The sequence below is a fragment of the Myotis myotis genome, unplaced genomic scaffold (assembly GCF_014108235.1).
Source record: "Myotis myotis isolate mMyoMyo1 unplaced genomic scaffold, mMyoMyo1.p scaffold_m19_p_8, whole genome shotgun sequence".
In the NCBI taxonomy this organism is placed as follows: Eukaryota; Metazoa; Chordata; class Mammalia; order Chiroptera; family Vespertilionidae; genus Myotis; species Myotis myotis.
In genome coordinates this window covers 46,774,833-46,789,400 of record NW_023416390.1, presented here as the reverse complement: position 1 = coordinate 46,789,400, position 14,568 = coordinate 46,774,833, and the positions used below count along the sequence as shown (strand labels likewise).

At 47.6% G+C, this 14,568-nt stretch overlaps 1 protein-coding gene across 2 annotated transcripts in view; it reads left to right on the top strand.

Annotated features, from left to right (window-relative positions):
• GORASP2 (golgi reassembly stacking protein 2) overlaps positions 1-12,241 on the top strand; it is a 45,049-nt gene extending 32,808 nt beyond the window's left edge. Inside the window, exons 8-10 of one of the 2 annotated variants that reach the window (XM_036318984.1) lie at positions 1,747-1,833; positions 3,289-3,399; positions 8,790-12,241. In XM_036318984.1, coding sequence (XP_036174877.1) covers positions 1,747-1,833; positions 3,289-3,399; positions 8,790-8,917 — 326 coding nt within the window. In that variant the 3' untranslated portion in view covers positions 8,918-12,241. Of the gene's footprint in view, positions 1-1,746; positions 1,834-3,288; positions 3,400-5,681; positions 6,539-8,789 lie in introns of those variants that run through there. The other variant, XM_036318983.1, reaches the window with a different exon arrangement.
• Positions 12,242-14,568: the final 2,327 nt, after the last annotated feature.

Sequence of the window (14,568 nt, the reverse complement as noted above, 5' to 3'; positions counted from 1 at the left end):
CAGACGGGCCAGGCACCCCAGTGGGGACCCCCACCCTGAAGGGTGTGTGACCAGCTGCAAACAGCCATCATTCCCTCATCCAGGCTGGCCAGGCACCCAAGCGGGACCCCCACCTTGATCCAGGACACCCTTCAGTGCAAACCAGCTGGCCCCCACCCATGCACCAGGCCTCTATCCTATATAGTAAAAGGGTAATATGCCTCCCAGCACCGGGATCAGCGGAGCCGCGAGGCCTCCCAGCACTGGGATCAGCGTGACAGGGGGCAGTGCCCAAACCCCCTGATTGCCCTGCGGCTCTGTGTGTGACGGGGCGGGGCCACAACCTCCCTATCCGCCCTGCTCTGTTCGTGACAGGGGAAGGCGCCCCAACCCCCTGATCAGCCCTGCTCTGTGCCTGATAAGGGGGAGCTCCCCAACCCCCTATCGGCCCTGCTCTGTGGGTGATAGAGGGCGGCGCCCCAACCTCCCGCCCCCCACAGGCCCCGCTCTGTGTGTGTTGGGGTAGAGCCATAACCTACCCATTGGCCCTGCCCTGAGTGTGACAGTGGCAGCGCCCCAACCCCCTGATCGGCCCTGCTCTGTGGATGATAGAGGGCAGCGCCCCAACCCCCTGATCCGCCCTGCTCTGTGTGTGACAGGGGGGAGCTCCTCAACCCCCTGATCGGCCCTGCTCTGTGCGTGACGGGGGATCTCTCCAAACCCCTGATGGGCCCTGCTCTGTGCGTGACAGGGGGGAGCTCCCCAATCCCCTGATTGGCCCTGCTCTGTGCGTGACAGGTGGTGGCGCCGCAACCTCCCCATCGATTCTGCCTTGAGTGTGACGGGGCGGTGCTCCGACCCCCCAATCGGCCCTACCCTGAGCGTGACTGAGGGTGGCATCGCGACCTCCCAATCCGCCCTGCTCTGTGCATGACAGGGGGCGGCGCCCCAACTCCCCAATCGGCCCTGCTCTGAGCCTGACCAGGGGCTGCACCTAGGGATTGGGCCTGCCCTCTGCCACCCGGGAGCAGGCCTAAGCCAGCAGGTCGTTATCTCCCGAGGGGTCCCAGACTGTGAGAGGGCACAGGCCGGGCTGAGGGACCCCTCCCCTCCCCCCTGAGTGCACAAATTTTTGTGCACCGGGCCTCTAGTTTGTATATAAAGAACATAGCCTCCTCAAGCTAGCATAAGTGAAAATGGGAATGTTCTGGACCTCAGAGAAGTGTCACAGAACCTACAGTCAAATGGAAATGGAGATCCAGGAAGCCAGGCCATTCTCTCCATCTCTGGAGGTTCACTTACTCTTTTGTCTCTTTCTCTTTCAGAGCCCAGCACTCACTATTTCATCAGGCATATGGCTCCCACCCCTCCAGCAGGCCCAGGTCCCCATGGTTTCTTAGTTCAGGAGCCCAATGGAGACTGACTAATCTTTGCATTCCATTTCCAGATTTGCAAAAGCAATTTTGTAATCTAACCCTGCTTAGGTCAAGTGTAAAAGTCTCATCCAGTGAGCTTAGCTGGACTGGCTTTGCTGAGCCTCCTGCCCTCTCGGCCCAGGCTCTAACAGTTTTTGTTAGGGGCCATGGGCAGAGTAGATAGACCAGCTGTGACACCTAGTGACACAGCCAGAAATTATCTAAATGAAGTCCCACTGACCACCTGGGGGGCGGGGGAGTGTGGGGGGACTAAACACTGTGAATATAATCTGTTTATTCTTTGTCAACTGAATTTGTTATAAATTTTTAAAAGATTATACTTTTATTTTAGGTGTACCAACAGTACCATTATTGCCACCACAAGTAAACCAGTCCCTCACTTCTGTACCATCGATGAATCCAGCTACTACATTACCAGGTAAGCAGCAGGAGACTTGAGATGTGTGTAATAAGCATTACTAACATTTTGCATCTTAAAAAGCAATGAAAAAAATGTTACACCTATGGAGTGACTTTTTATGTCTTTTAATCCCATTTTGCCTCTGTAACTTTGTGATAAATGAGAGCAAGAGGAAATGAACCAACTTACCACCCCTTCCCACCCCTCATGCAGCATGAGGCAGGAATAAGAAATATGTACAAGTTTGGTTCTTCAGTGCGTCCTTAGTTGGGCTTTCTCATAGTTGTCTACTAGTATGTGAATACACATTATGTCCTGGGAGGGAGCACTCCTTATCTGCATCTTTAGTAGCTTGAACATTAGATTTGGGTTTATTTCTCTTACTGTTCCCAATGAACACGAGTCCCTTTATCTTGCAAATAATAATCAAGTATTATTTCACTGATCAAATATGTTTGCATTGTGGGAGTCTTTAATTATATGGCTAAAGATGTTGTTATACAGACATATTAAGCCATTGTTAACCCATTAACCAAGTATGTACACACTCAAACACAGAATGATAAAGCAAGTGTGATAAAATGTTAACATTTGGGGAATTTGAGTGAAAGGTATATTTGGGGGTTCTTTATATCAACTGCTTTTTGTAACCCTAAGTCTGAAATTATTTCAGGATTTGAAAAATAAAAAAAGGCCAGAGAGACTGTAAACCTCAACCAACAAAGAAAACTTCCATTCCATTTTACTACCATTCTTGCTGGATAAATCACCCCTTTCTCCAGACACTTGGACCTCATCGTTCTTGCTCTTGGGTTTAGAACAGCAGTTCTCAACCTGTGGGTCGCGACCCCTTCCGAGGGGTCGCCTAAGACCATCGGAAAACACATATATAATTACATATTGTTTTTGTGATTAATCACTATGCTTTAATTATGTTCAATTTGTAACAATGAAATTGGGGTCACCACATCATGAGGAACTGTATTAAAGGGTCGCGGCATTAGGAAGGTTGAGAACCACTGGTTTAGAAGAATTAGTATTTGTTTTAACTCTTAGCCATTTAATCAGTTAGGTATAGAAAGACATTTTGCTTCACCTCACTGGCGAGGCTCAGTGGTTGAGCCTTTACCTACGAATCTGGAGGTCATGGTTCAATTCCCAGTCGGGGCATATGCCCGGGTTGCAAGCTCAATTCCCAGTGTGGGGCAGGAGGCAGCCAATCAATGATTCTCTTTTATCGTTGATGTTTCTATCTCTCTTCCTCTCCCTTCCTCTCTGAAATAAATAAAAATATTTTTTAAAAAACAGACATTTTGCTTCAGTGAGATTTTATTGTTAAGTTGTTATGATACGAAACTGCCACATAGTAAGTGGACTTCTCACTTTGAAGTGAGTAGTATTTTTTCAACACAAATGGATTGAATGTTTTCCCCCCGGGAACTGGTTAACCTTTTGTTCTCACCTTCTCTTCAGGTCTGATGCCTTTACCACCAGGACTACCTAACCTGCCTGCCCTCCCCAACCTCAACCTCCCCACACCGCACGTCATGCCTAGCGTCAGCCTTCCAGAACTCGTGAACCCAGGTATGTTGCCTATCTTGCCTTCCTAGGGCTCTAACTAATAAAAAGTTTTATCTAGGAAAGCCAATCCTCTATTTCAGGGCTGTTGTAGTTTTTTTTCTGGAAAAGGCAGATCAGTTTAATAAATTTTAGCTGCCTCAAATCAATATTAATCTTTTTTATTTAAAAGGCTTTTTAAAAAAAGAGGAAGCCCTAACCGGTTTGGCTCAGTGGATAGAGTGTCAGCCTGTGGACTGAAGGGTCCCAGGTTTGATGCATGTTCCTTGGTTGTGGGCGCATCCCCAGTAGAGGGTGTGCAGGAGGCAGCTGATTGATGTTTCTAATCTCTATCCCTCTCCCTTTCTCTCTGTAAAAAATCAATAAAATATATGTTTAAAAAATATATTTTTTTATTAAAATAAAAAAAAGAGGAAGAAGTTATCTTTGTGATTCTCCTCTCACTGCGCCCTGACAAATCATGCACCACAAAGGCCATTTGTAGAAGTAAAGAGAGTGTGTGGTGTCACGCTGCTATAACTAAATAGGATGGAAGGTGTACATTTCACCCAGTGGAGGTGAATGAACTTCTAAGATTCTCCTTGTGTTTGGGGCGGCTGCCCCCTGTGGTGCCTATCTTGCGTAGCCCAGGCCCGGAAACTTAGACTGTAAAACCATTGCCCTTGCTCAGCTGGTTAGCTTATTTTTTGATAAATACTTGTCATTTAATAAATATTCTCCATTATTAATAAATGTTTTTAGCCCTAACCGGTTTGGCTCAGTGGATGGAGCGTCGGCCTGCGGACTCAAGGGTCCCGGGTTTGATTCCGGTCGGGGGCATGTGCCTTGGTGGCAGGCACATCCCCAGTGGGGGGCGTGCAGGAGGCAGCTGATCGATGTTTCTGTCTCATCGATGTTTCTAGCTCTCTATCCCTCTCCCTTCCTCTCTGTAGAAAATCAATAAAATATATTTAAAATAAATAAATAAATAAATAAATGTTTTTATAATAAAAACTGTGAGAGATTTTAGCTGCAAATAGGTAAGTTAGCAGATACTCAGTGTTCACACTCTTCTTATGCACTGATGAAAATGAAGTAGCAGAGTATATCCCACAAGTCTGCTCTTCCAGTTAATGGTTACCCAGGTTACCTTTGGCTTGGAGAGGGCCACATGTCAGGGCTGACTTTTCATTCCTGTAAACGCTGATGCTTATTGTCTTAGCTCTCTCTGTCTTTTCTTCTGTGTCCTACATTCTTGGCTTTTTCCTCTGTCTTTTCCCCAAATTGACATTGAGGGTTTAACCAGCCCAGTGCTTGCCCTGAACCTGTTGTGCAAACTGCCTTTCCATTGTTTCTGAAAGAAGTAATACTCTTTTCCTTTATTATTATTGATTCCTTATTTTTAATCCTCACTCAAGAAGTTTTTTTTTAATTATATACTTTTATTGATTTCAGAGAGGAAGGGAGAGGGGGAGAGAGAGATAGAAACATCAATGATGAGAGAGAATCATTGATTGGCTGCCTCCTGCATACCCGCTACTAGGGATCGAGCCCACAACCCAGGCATGTGCCCCTGACCGGAATCGAACCTAGGACTTTTCAGTCTGTAGGCCGACACTCTATCCACTGAGCCAAACCAGCTAGGGCTCTTTTTTTCCCCCCATTAATTTCAGAGTGAGTCAAAGGAGGTGGGGGCAGGGTGGAGAGAGAAACATCCATGTGAGAGAGACACATCTACTGACTGCCTCTCGCATGTGCCCCCACTGGGGGCAAGAAATGAACCCACAACCAAGGTACATGCCCTTGACCAGAAATTGAACCCTTGACCCTTTATTCCGAAAGCTGACACTCTAACCATTGAGCAAACTGGCCAGGGCTATTGTGCATTTTAAAATCAACACAATAAACCCACTAAGTATAAACAGTTATCCATCAATCTTGGGGCTTGAGCAGCAGGGGCTTCATGACAAGCTCCTCCTTCCACAGTCTTCCCAGAGGCTGCCTTCTGTGTCTCCTCTTCCTATTGTCTGTCCAGGGCAGCTCTCAGTCAGCTTGCAGCTTTCCTGGGTGAGTGGGATTCTCCTGTCCGACACTCGTTGTAGCTGTGGTGCCTGCTGGAGGGGTTGCTCTCTGTCCCACTGGGAGAGTCATTTCTTCCCTGAGATGGGACTGGGAGCCGAGGCATATAGGAGCCTAGACACAGGGAGCCTTTCCTCCTGGCCAGCTGGTCAATAAAAACAGTTATGTGACTGTGACTACTGCTCTTTTAGTGCTGGGAGGATGTGTGATCTGTGCTGTTTTTGTCCTAGGTTTGCCACCTCTTCCTTCCTTGTCTTCCCGAAACTTACCTGGCATTGCAGCTCTCCCCTTGCCATCCGAGTTCCTTCCGTCATTCCCTTTGGTTCCAGAGATCTCTTCAGCAGCAGGCTCAGCGGAGCTGTTGTCCTCCCTCCCACCCACCAGCAGCCCACCCTCCGACCCCGTCATGACCACTGCAAGAGCAGATGCTGTCTCAGCACTCACTCTGGATGTAACGCTCCCAACTTCCAAGGCCCCGATCACTGTTGAGGACAGAGTCAGCGAATCTGCCCTAGCCAGCCAGAAGCCTGTTTCTTCGGTAACAGATGCAAATGCCTCTGAGTCACCTTAACTTTGAACCATCTTTGGAGTTGGCTCGGTGTGCTTATTTAACCACGGAAACGAATCTGGAAACGCAAACTATCATTAATTTCATACTAGTTTTTATCATATCTGTAGGCTCCTGTAAATAATTCTAAGAGAAAACTAAGCAAGAGGATCTGAGATTGTATCCTGCCGAATCAGGGTGGGTCATGGGCTGGGGAGGGAAATGTCAGAAAGTGCTTGTATTTTAAAAACAACCAAAAAGAATTGTAAGAGGGCTTGCTGCCAGGTTTCCACTGCCATTCTTGGGGTGTGCATCTTTGGGAAAGGTGGCAACAAGGTGTCTACTTTTGTCCCTGTCCCCCTGCTGCTCCTCTGTAAGAAAATGAAACATTTTATGCCTCGTTCTCACATGCAGCATTTCTTGTAGTTTGTAAATCATTTGCGTGAAAGCAGACCAATTCACTAAACCGTGAAAGGAAAAAAATATTTTACTTTTGGTCTCCATGAGTCACATCTCTATTAAAGTTTACACAAAAATCCAGCTAAAGATGCTTGATAAAGTTACACAATGTGCACTAGTAATTGAACATCTTTTTATTCAGCCTATACACGGATCCTTGTTTTGAGCTCTCAAAATTACTCAGACAACATTTTGTAACTGCTGCTGTTGCTTTATACGTCCAACATAAAATACATTTAAAAAGAAATAAAGGAGGTGTTGGTGTTGCACAGTTTTAAACCAGAAGGTGGCACTTTGTGGCTACATCAGATATTACAACTATACTGGGAAAGCATAGATACAGCAATAAATTATAGTAATTTGACTTTTCTTGTGATACATTTAAATTATATCTGTTTTTAAATAAGATGAAAGAACTTCATCAGTTATTGACCTGGCACTGGCATGAACATTGCTAAGAGAATAGCACATAGAACTACAACCATTCAGCTAACTAGGGTCATCAGCTCCAGCTCAGAGCCTCCAACAGGGGCCAATGCCAGTCAGTTCTTAGCATATATCCATTTCTAGAGCCAGATTTCTAGTTAAAATTATTAAAGAAGGCTCCAACTCTAATCATAGCATCTTCTGTTTAAATTATAAATATTTCTAGAATAGTTCTCTCAATCCTATTTTTAGAGAGGAGCTTATAACCGGTAGGAAAATTATTCACAAGTATATTTAAACTAGAGGCCCGATGCATGAAATTCATGCAAGGGGCTCGGCCCTCGCAGCCCCAGCTTCATCTAGAACAGGGGTGGGCAAACTTTTTGACTCGAGGGCCACAATGGGTTCTTAAACTGGACCGGAGGGCCAGAACAAAATATGGATGGAGTGTTTGTGTGAACTAATATAAATTCAAAGTAAACATCATTACATAAAAGGGTATGGTCTTTTTTTTTTTTAGTTTTATTTCAAACGGGCCAGATCCGGCCCGTGGGCCGTAGTTTGCCCACGCCTGGTCTAGAAGGTCATCTGGCTGGTCTAATTAGCATATTGTGCTTTTATTATTATAGATGGTATAATTGTTTACTTTCCAGGACAGGAAAAGTTGAGCAAGTTGTTACTACTTTATAAAAGATGTTCATTGTGTGTGTGTGTGTGAGTGTGTGTGTGTGTGAGTGAGTGAGATACCTTAGACCAGTGGTTCTCAACCTTCCTAACGCCGCGACCCTTTAATACAGTTCCTCATGTTGTGGTGACCCCCAATTTCATTGTTACAAATTGAACATAATTAAAGCATAGTGATTAATCACAAAAACAATATGTAATTATATATGTGTTTTCCGACAGTCTTAGGCGGCCCCCAAAGGTCGCGACCCACAGGTTGAGAACCGCTGCCTTAGTGGAAAGCAAGTCATTTTTTAAAATATATTTTTATTGATTTTGGGGGAGGGGGGGGGAGAAACATCAATGATGAGAGAGACTCATTGATCGGCTGCCTTCTGCACGCCCCTACTACAGATTGAGCCTGCAACCCGGGCATGTGCCCTGATGGGAATTGAACTGTGACCACCTGGTTCTTAGGTCGATGTTCAACCACTGAGTCATACTGGCTGGGCAATTTTTAAGATTTACAAAATGATTTTTTTAAGTTCCTCCAACGCAATGATATTACCTCTTGTGGGATCACAGTTCTCATTTGAAAATGACAACATCCCTAGACCATCCTCCCAGGAAAATGTCCATAAGTATATGTAAAACCCTGAGCTCTGGGGAGAAAGGGCTTCTTAGCATTCCCTCGGAAGATAGCCACAGACCTGGCCTAGATTGGCTCATTAGATCTTTACTTATTTTAGATATTCTCTGCTTCTTTCAGAAAAAAACAAAAACAAAAAAGACAAGTTTTGGTGTTTATAGACAGCAGTAGGTTCTGTACCAGGTGCCAGAAATGTGATATAAAAAAAACAGTGTCTCTACCAAGAAGCCACTCGCTGTGGCCTTTTTGGGGGGGTCAGTCCTCAGGACTCTCCAGAATAAGTGCTCTAACATGGAGGAGCTCCAGCGAGATGAGGATCACAAAGGCAGAATTACCTTTGAACCCTCTGCACCACTCAGCTTGTGCCCAAGTGCCACAAGAGAGGCACAAGGCAGTAATGGGGGAGGACATTAGTTTTGAATAGGCTGTTACCACAACAATTCTCAAAATAATAGTGGCTTAAACAAGAATGTTTATTTCTCTCCCATATTCAGAGAGTCGGAGGTAGACCAGCTGAGGCAGGCCTAGCCCCTGGGATATCAGAGACCTGGGCTCTCTGCTCGTAGTTTTACGGGTGTGCTTTCCATTTCTAAGGTCAGCATACGGACCCAGATGGCAGCTGGAGCCCCAGCTACACACACCATTCTCATTCCAGCCAGAAGAGCAACTCCTGTCCCCCTTCCTTTGGGGGCAATTCAGAAAAGTTTCACACAGCACTTTAGCTCACATCCTTCTGGCCAGTGTGGAGTCACCAGGCCACTTTTAGCTGAAAAAGAGACTGAGATGAAGTCTTTATCTCATCATATGCCCAGCCATTGCTGATAAGGAAGAGGAGTAACTAATGCAACCTAAGTGCCTGGCTGGGGAGTTGGGCCTTTGTCTTAAAAACAGGAGTCACAAAAGAACAAAACAAAGAGGAAGAAAAGAAAAAGAAAATAAGAAAAACAGTCACTGGAGGAGTATTTCCTTGGGGAAAAGCTCAGATTTGCATTTGAGAAAGCCTGCCTAGCAGAGTGGAGGGGGCAGAGCGTCAGGGCCAGGGAAGTGGCTCTGTTACTCAAAGGCCACTTTGGTAGCTAAGACCATCTGTGATGATGACTTTACGTTTCCCCTTGGTTTTTGTTCCTGTTTTACTGAATGTGCTTACCTTTGAATAGCCTCATTTAGCTCATTGCCTGGAAAGTGAATATAAAAAGGAGAAACAGTTTCCTCATTTGTGAGATACCAACTACAGTTCAAGGATGGCTCTTCCTTGGCCTGAAGGTGAAGGCCTCCCCTCTAATTATCTGACCACCCAGCAAGCCTTTCCACCCGCTTAAAATCACCTCAATTAGAGTATGGATAGCTGGGCCCTTGGGGTTTTGAAAAGCTTCCCAGGGGACGAGAGCCCCTCATAGGGACATTTCTCTCCCTCATTGAGCCTGTCCCCTCCCAGGCTGCAATTAGCAGCTGGCTCAGCACCTCCTTCTCAGTGATAATTGAGTCAGGCTGCCTTGTAACTTGGGGACGTAATAAGGCAATAGGAACGTCATTGTCTACTAAGACACACCACTCGGCAAAGTGCACATTAGAAGAGAGCCCTTTTTATCGCTGATAATTTTTGCATTTGATGTAGGAGGAGCAGTTTCAGGTTTTGCTGACCAATGCATTCCTTTATAGGCCTTGGGACCACTCCTAGGCTGGCGGCATCCTGGGAACTGGGGAAGGGGGGGGGGGGGGTGGAGAGAAGGGGCTGTTCACAAGGATGCAGCCAGGGGCAGAGGCTTGCTGCCAACTGCGGAAGGAAGGCCGGCACAGTTTATACCTGTTAAAGCGCAGCTGAGGCTGAGAAGTGCAGGAAAAGCTGCGTCTCCAGGGAACTGGCCACTCTCCTCCAGTTCAAATAACACACGAGAAGACACTCCTTCCGCTGGTGGAGGTGCGCTCCAGGGACTTTGGGTGTTACCAACTCCTTCCGCTGGTGGAGGTGCGCTCCAGGGACTTTGGGTGTTACCAGCTTTGAGGCTGCACCATACTTCTGGCAATAGGAAGGCCTCTGCTCCTTGAAGGCCACTGGGCCTTGGGATAATAACAGCCAATGCCCACTGCTTAGTGCTCAGTGCTCAGTGAGGAGCCAGGCCAGGTCTGTGCAAAGCCCTTTACAAGACAATCTGCCCAGCGAACAAGAGGTAGCCAACTGGCTTCCCCAACGTGGTTCTTTGATCTGCCCTGTATATATTAAAATGTGAATCAATTGCCAACATTTAAAAGTCAGAAAAAGTCCCAAGATCCAGCAACACTGGGTTCTGTCCACAAGGAAACAAGCGCCATCTTGAGCCTACGCCCTCCAGTCTGCCACAGTCCCCACCTGGTCCACTGCTTTCTGCCACCTGCCTGGCCCACAGACAACTTGCAGTGTCTGCAGTATGATCCTGGTAGCGATGGGTGGGAAACCAGGACTTCAAGAACTTGGAGGGTCCAGAGCCTAGGGAATCCAGGATCAGAAACAAGATCCTCCCTGGACTCCCTTGTTTTAGATCCATGAATCTTGGTGGAACAGGCTCTAAGGCAGCGGTTCTCAACCTGTGGGTCGCGACCTCTTTGGGGGTCGAATGACCCTTTCACAGGGATCGCCTAAGACCATCAGAAAACACATATATAATTACATATTGTTTTTGTGATTAGTCACTATGCTTTAATTATGTTCAATTTGTAACAAATTGGGGGTCACCACAACATGAGGAACTGTATTAAAGGGTCGCAGCATTAGGAAGGTTGAGAACCACTGCTCTAAGGTAAACGAAGTTTGACGCAGTCACTTAAACTATAAACCTGGGGGAGAAATAGTTGTCTGGACAATGGCTGGGACAGTGACCGGAATTTGGGTTTTATCAGCCTCTTCCTAAAGCCAATTCTGGGACCCCAAGCCCATTAGTTATTTACCTTACCAACCAACTCTGTTGGAATTTATCATCAGTTCTCTTTTAGGGAACAAGGAGTAGGTGATACAAGGTCCTGAATACCTGAGAGGCTTGCCCTCCACTCAATACAGCCTCACATCCTTGTAGAGCCGTGGTTCTCAACCTTGGCTGCACATTAGAATCATCTGGGAATCTTTTTAAAATCCTGATTTCTGGGCCTCATCCTCTGGAAATTCTGTTTCTTTGTTACTAATGTTGTGGCCCCATCCCATAACAAAGAAACAGAATTTCCGGGGGACGAGGCCCAGAAATCAGGATTTTAAAAAGATTCCCAGGTGATTCTAATGTGCAGCCAAGGTTGAGAACCACTGTCCTAGCGGGAAGTGGCTCACATTTGCCCAGCCGTGGCCAGGCTGACCTGGTTTGGCATCGGGACTACGCCTGCCTGAGGTTGTAAGGAAGCACCTTCGAGAAGCACTTGAATTAGAGTGGTTAGGATGGGGCTCTGGGGCCTTATTTCTTCTCTTATACACATGTGTATTATCAGAATTTAAAAAAACAGATTTGAGTTACTTCTTAGTCAACAAAAGCTAGGGTTATTTCCATGTAAGGACAGATGGGAGACTTACAGAGCCAGGACTGCCTAGCTGGAGGGGAGCGTGGGCTGGTGATCTGCAGCAGCATTTACAGGGAGCCTGGTCATACACACGGAGCTCTCTACAAAGAAATCCCTATCAATGGTCCTAGACTGGAATTACCACCGATGTTTGCTCAAACTCCAGATCACAACACAGTGCCAGTCTGTTGTGTCTAAATCACAACAGCCAGAAATGTCCCCGTGTGGTTCAGACAGCTGTGCTAAGCCGAGGGCCCAGAGACATGATGGCAGCAGTCCCTGTCGCCTCTAGACATTGTTCAGCTCTCCAGAAGGAATGTTAGCCGTCGGGTACATGAAGTATACACAGGTCTAATATTTCCTTTGAAGATCAGCTGAACAACCTGTGTGCTTTCGGACAATGGGGAGCCTGAGTGTGAGAGCGCATGCACTGTCTTGTTAGGGAGCTGAATAAAAACAAGAAACCGGCTCTTGTGGAGCCCAGGGACTCCGCTCATTCCAATGTCAATAAAACAAGCCGTTTGCCCACCTTGGTCTCTGTCAAGTTTTTTTCTTTTCTTGAAATGATCAGAAATGAAAAGGGCATGGAACCTTAGAGACAACGAGCTTCGTTTTTCCAAGTTCATATCTCTAGTAGGCAGATAGTATAACCTGTGTTCCAGGCGGGGCCAGGTGAGGGTCCACTGGTTGGAATGGAGAAGAAGCAGAGAGAGACGGACACAGGCCCCTGGGCAGGCACCGGTTCCAGATTTGGTCATGGTCTCATGTTGCTGAATGGTACATGGAGGAAAATATTTCTTCTAATTTCAATACCTATGTGTTTAACATGTATTGAGAAAAACACTTCGATGAGTATCTTCCTTTACAAATAAACGTCACTGAGAAAAGGGAGTCAATTTAAAGTATTAGTTGACAGCAGGTGCCAAGAGTTTTCCTGTTAATTCGCTGGGGCATCCCAGCAGGTGGGACTGATAACTTCCCTTAACAGAGAAGAAACTTCCTCCAGGTCACACGGCGGCGGAAAGCTGTGGGCCAGGAGCCGACTCCAGGGATGTCTGTCCGGGCCCCAGCTTCAGTTCTGTCCCTACACGGCGGGCGCTGACTGTCACCCGGAGACCCACGCGGGGAGGCAGGGAGCCCCGCCAGGGCGGACTTCCGAGCGGAGTCCGCAGTGCGCGCCACGGCCACTAGGTGACACCCCGAGCCCAGGAAAGCCGCGCCCCGTCGAGGCCGCGGGGTCTCCGGGCCGGCCTCGCAGGGCCCCTGGGCGGGGCTGCGGCATCGTGGGAGCAGCCCCAAGGGTGGCGGCGCTTTTTGTTCTTTAGAAAAGGTCTCCGGGATTCCGTTCCCTGCCTCCCTGCCTCCCTGCCTCCCTGCGCACCTGTAGCTGAGCGGGGGAGGTGCAGAGAAGCCTGGGTCGTTCACCAGAGGGTTCCCTTTTCAACACCATTTAAAAGTAGATATAGCATCAGCCTGAGGATTTGTTAAGATAAAGAAGGAAAGTCCTGCGGGTGTCTTTGAACCTCTCAGATACTTCAAGAAACACCAGGAATCTGAGTGTTTGGTGCGGTGGTGCAGGGGTCTGGCTTCCACCATTCCCAGCCCACACCCTCCCACCCTCCTCCTCTGCCTCGTTAGCGCCGCGCAGGCTGCCGGGCGCAGGGCCGGGCTGTGACCGTCACAACCTCCCACCCGGTCATGGGCTCTGCGCAGCGCGCCTCTCTAGTCAACAAGGCAGTTTCCCTAAATCCGGCAGCTGGCTTTGGCCCCGGTGTCTGCCTCCGAAGGCATTCCACCACGCCGCCTACAAATGAGCACATGAGCAGCCCGCGGGATGAGTATGGGGACAGAAAAGCACAGGAATGGGCAGCTTCACCTAAGGAGGCCAGGGGAGGCTCTCCCGAGGAGGTGGTGTGGGGCTTTGAAGGGTGGATAGAAGCTCTCTCGGGCAGTCAGCTGAGCGTCCACAAGGACAGGAGGCCACACTGTTCTGGCACTACCCATCGCTCGGGAATGCGGGGGTGAAGAATGGATTGGTAGCGGCTGCAGCTAGAGGGGGAAAGGGCCAGATCGTGAAAGGCCTTGGACTGGGTGCCAAGGAGTCTCAGACTGGACCATAAAAGAGATTTTTGGTTTGTTTGGGGCAGAGGAGTAGAGTTTGCCATTTACAAAGATCAGTGATTTGAGAATTCTTCCTTTTAGCAAGATAGCCTTTTGAAAGTGAAGTATGTGGTACACAGAATTAAAAATCAGATCAATGCAGAGCTGCTGAAAGCTGCCCTCTGGCCAGGAAGGGAATGTGTGGCTTCCCTGAAGAAGGCAGCCGCAGTCACCCCAGAGCCCACCGTGGGGGGAAACTTTAGGATCCCTTTTTTTAAAAGAAGGTTGTTAATCTTTTAAAAAATATATATATTTTATTGATTTCAGAGAGGAAGGGAGAGGGAGAGAGAGATAGAAACATCAATGATGAGAGAGAATCATTGATCAGCTGCCTCCTGCACGCCCACTACTGGGGATTGATCCCACAGCCCTGGCATATGCCCCTGACCGGAATCGAACCGGGGACCCTGTAGTCCGCAGGCCAAGCCAAACCAGCCAGGGCTAGGATCTCATTTTTTTTTTTAAATACATTTTAATTGATGTCAGAGAGGAAGGAAGAGGGAGAGAGAGAGAAACATCAATGATGAGAGAGAATCATTGATTGGCTGCCTCCTGAACGGGGCTACTGGGGATCAAGTCTGCAACCCAGGCATGTGCCCTGACTGGGAATTGAACCATGACCTCCTGGTTCATAGGTCAGTGTTCAACCATTGAGCCACACCAGCTGAGCTAGGAGCTCATCTTATTCCCAAAGCAA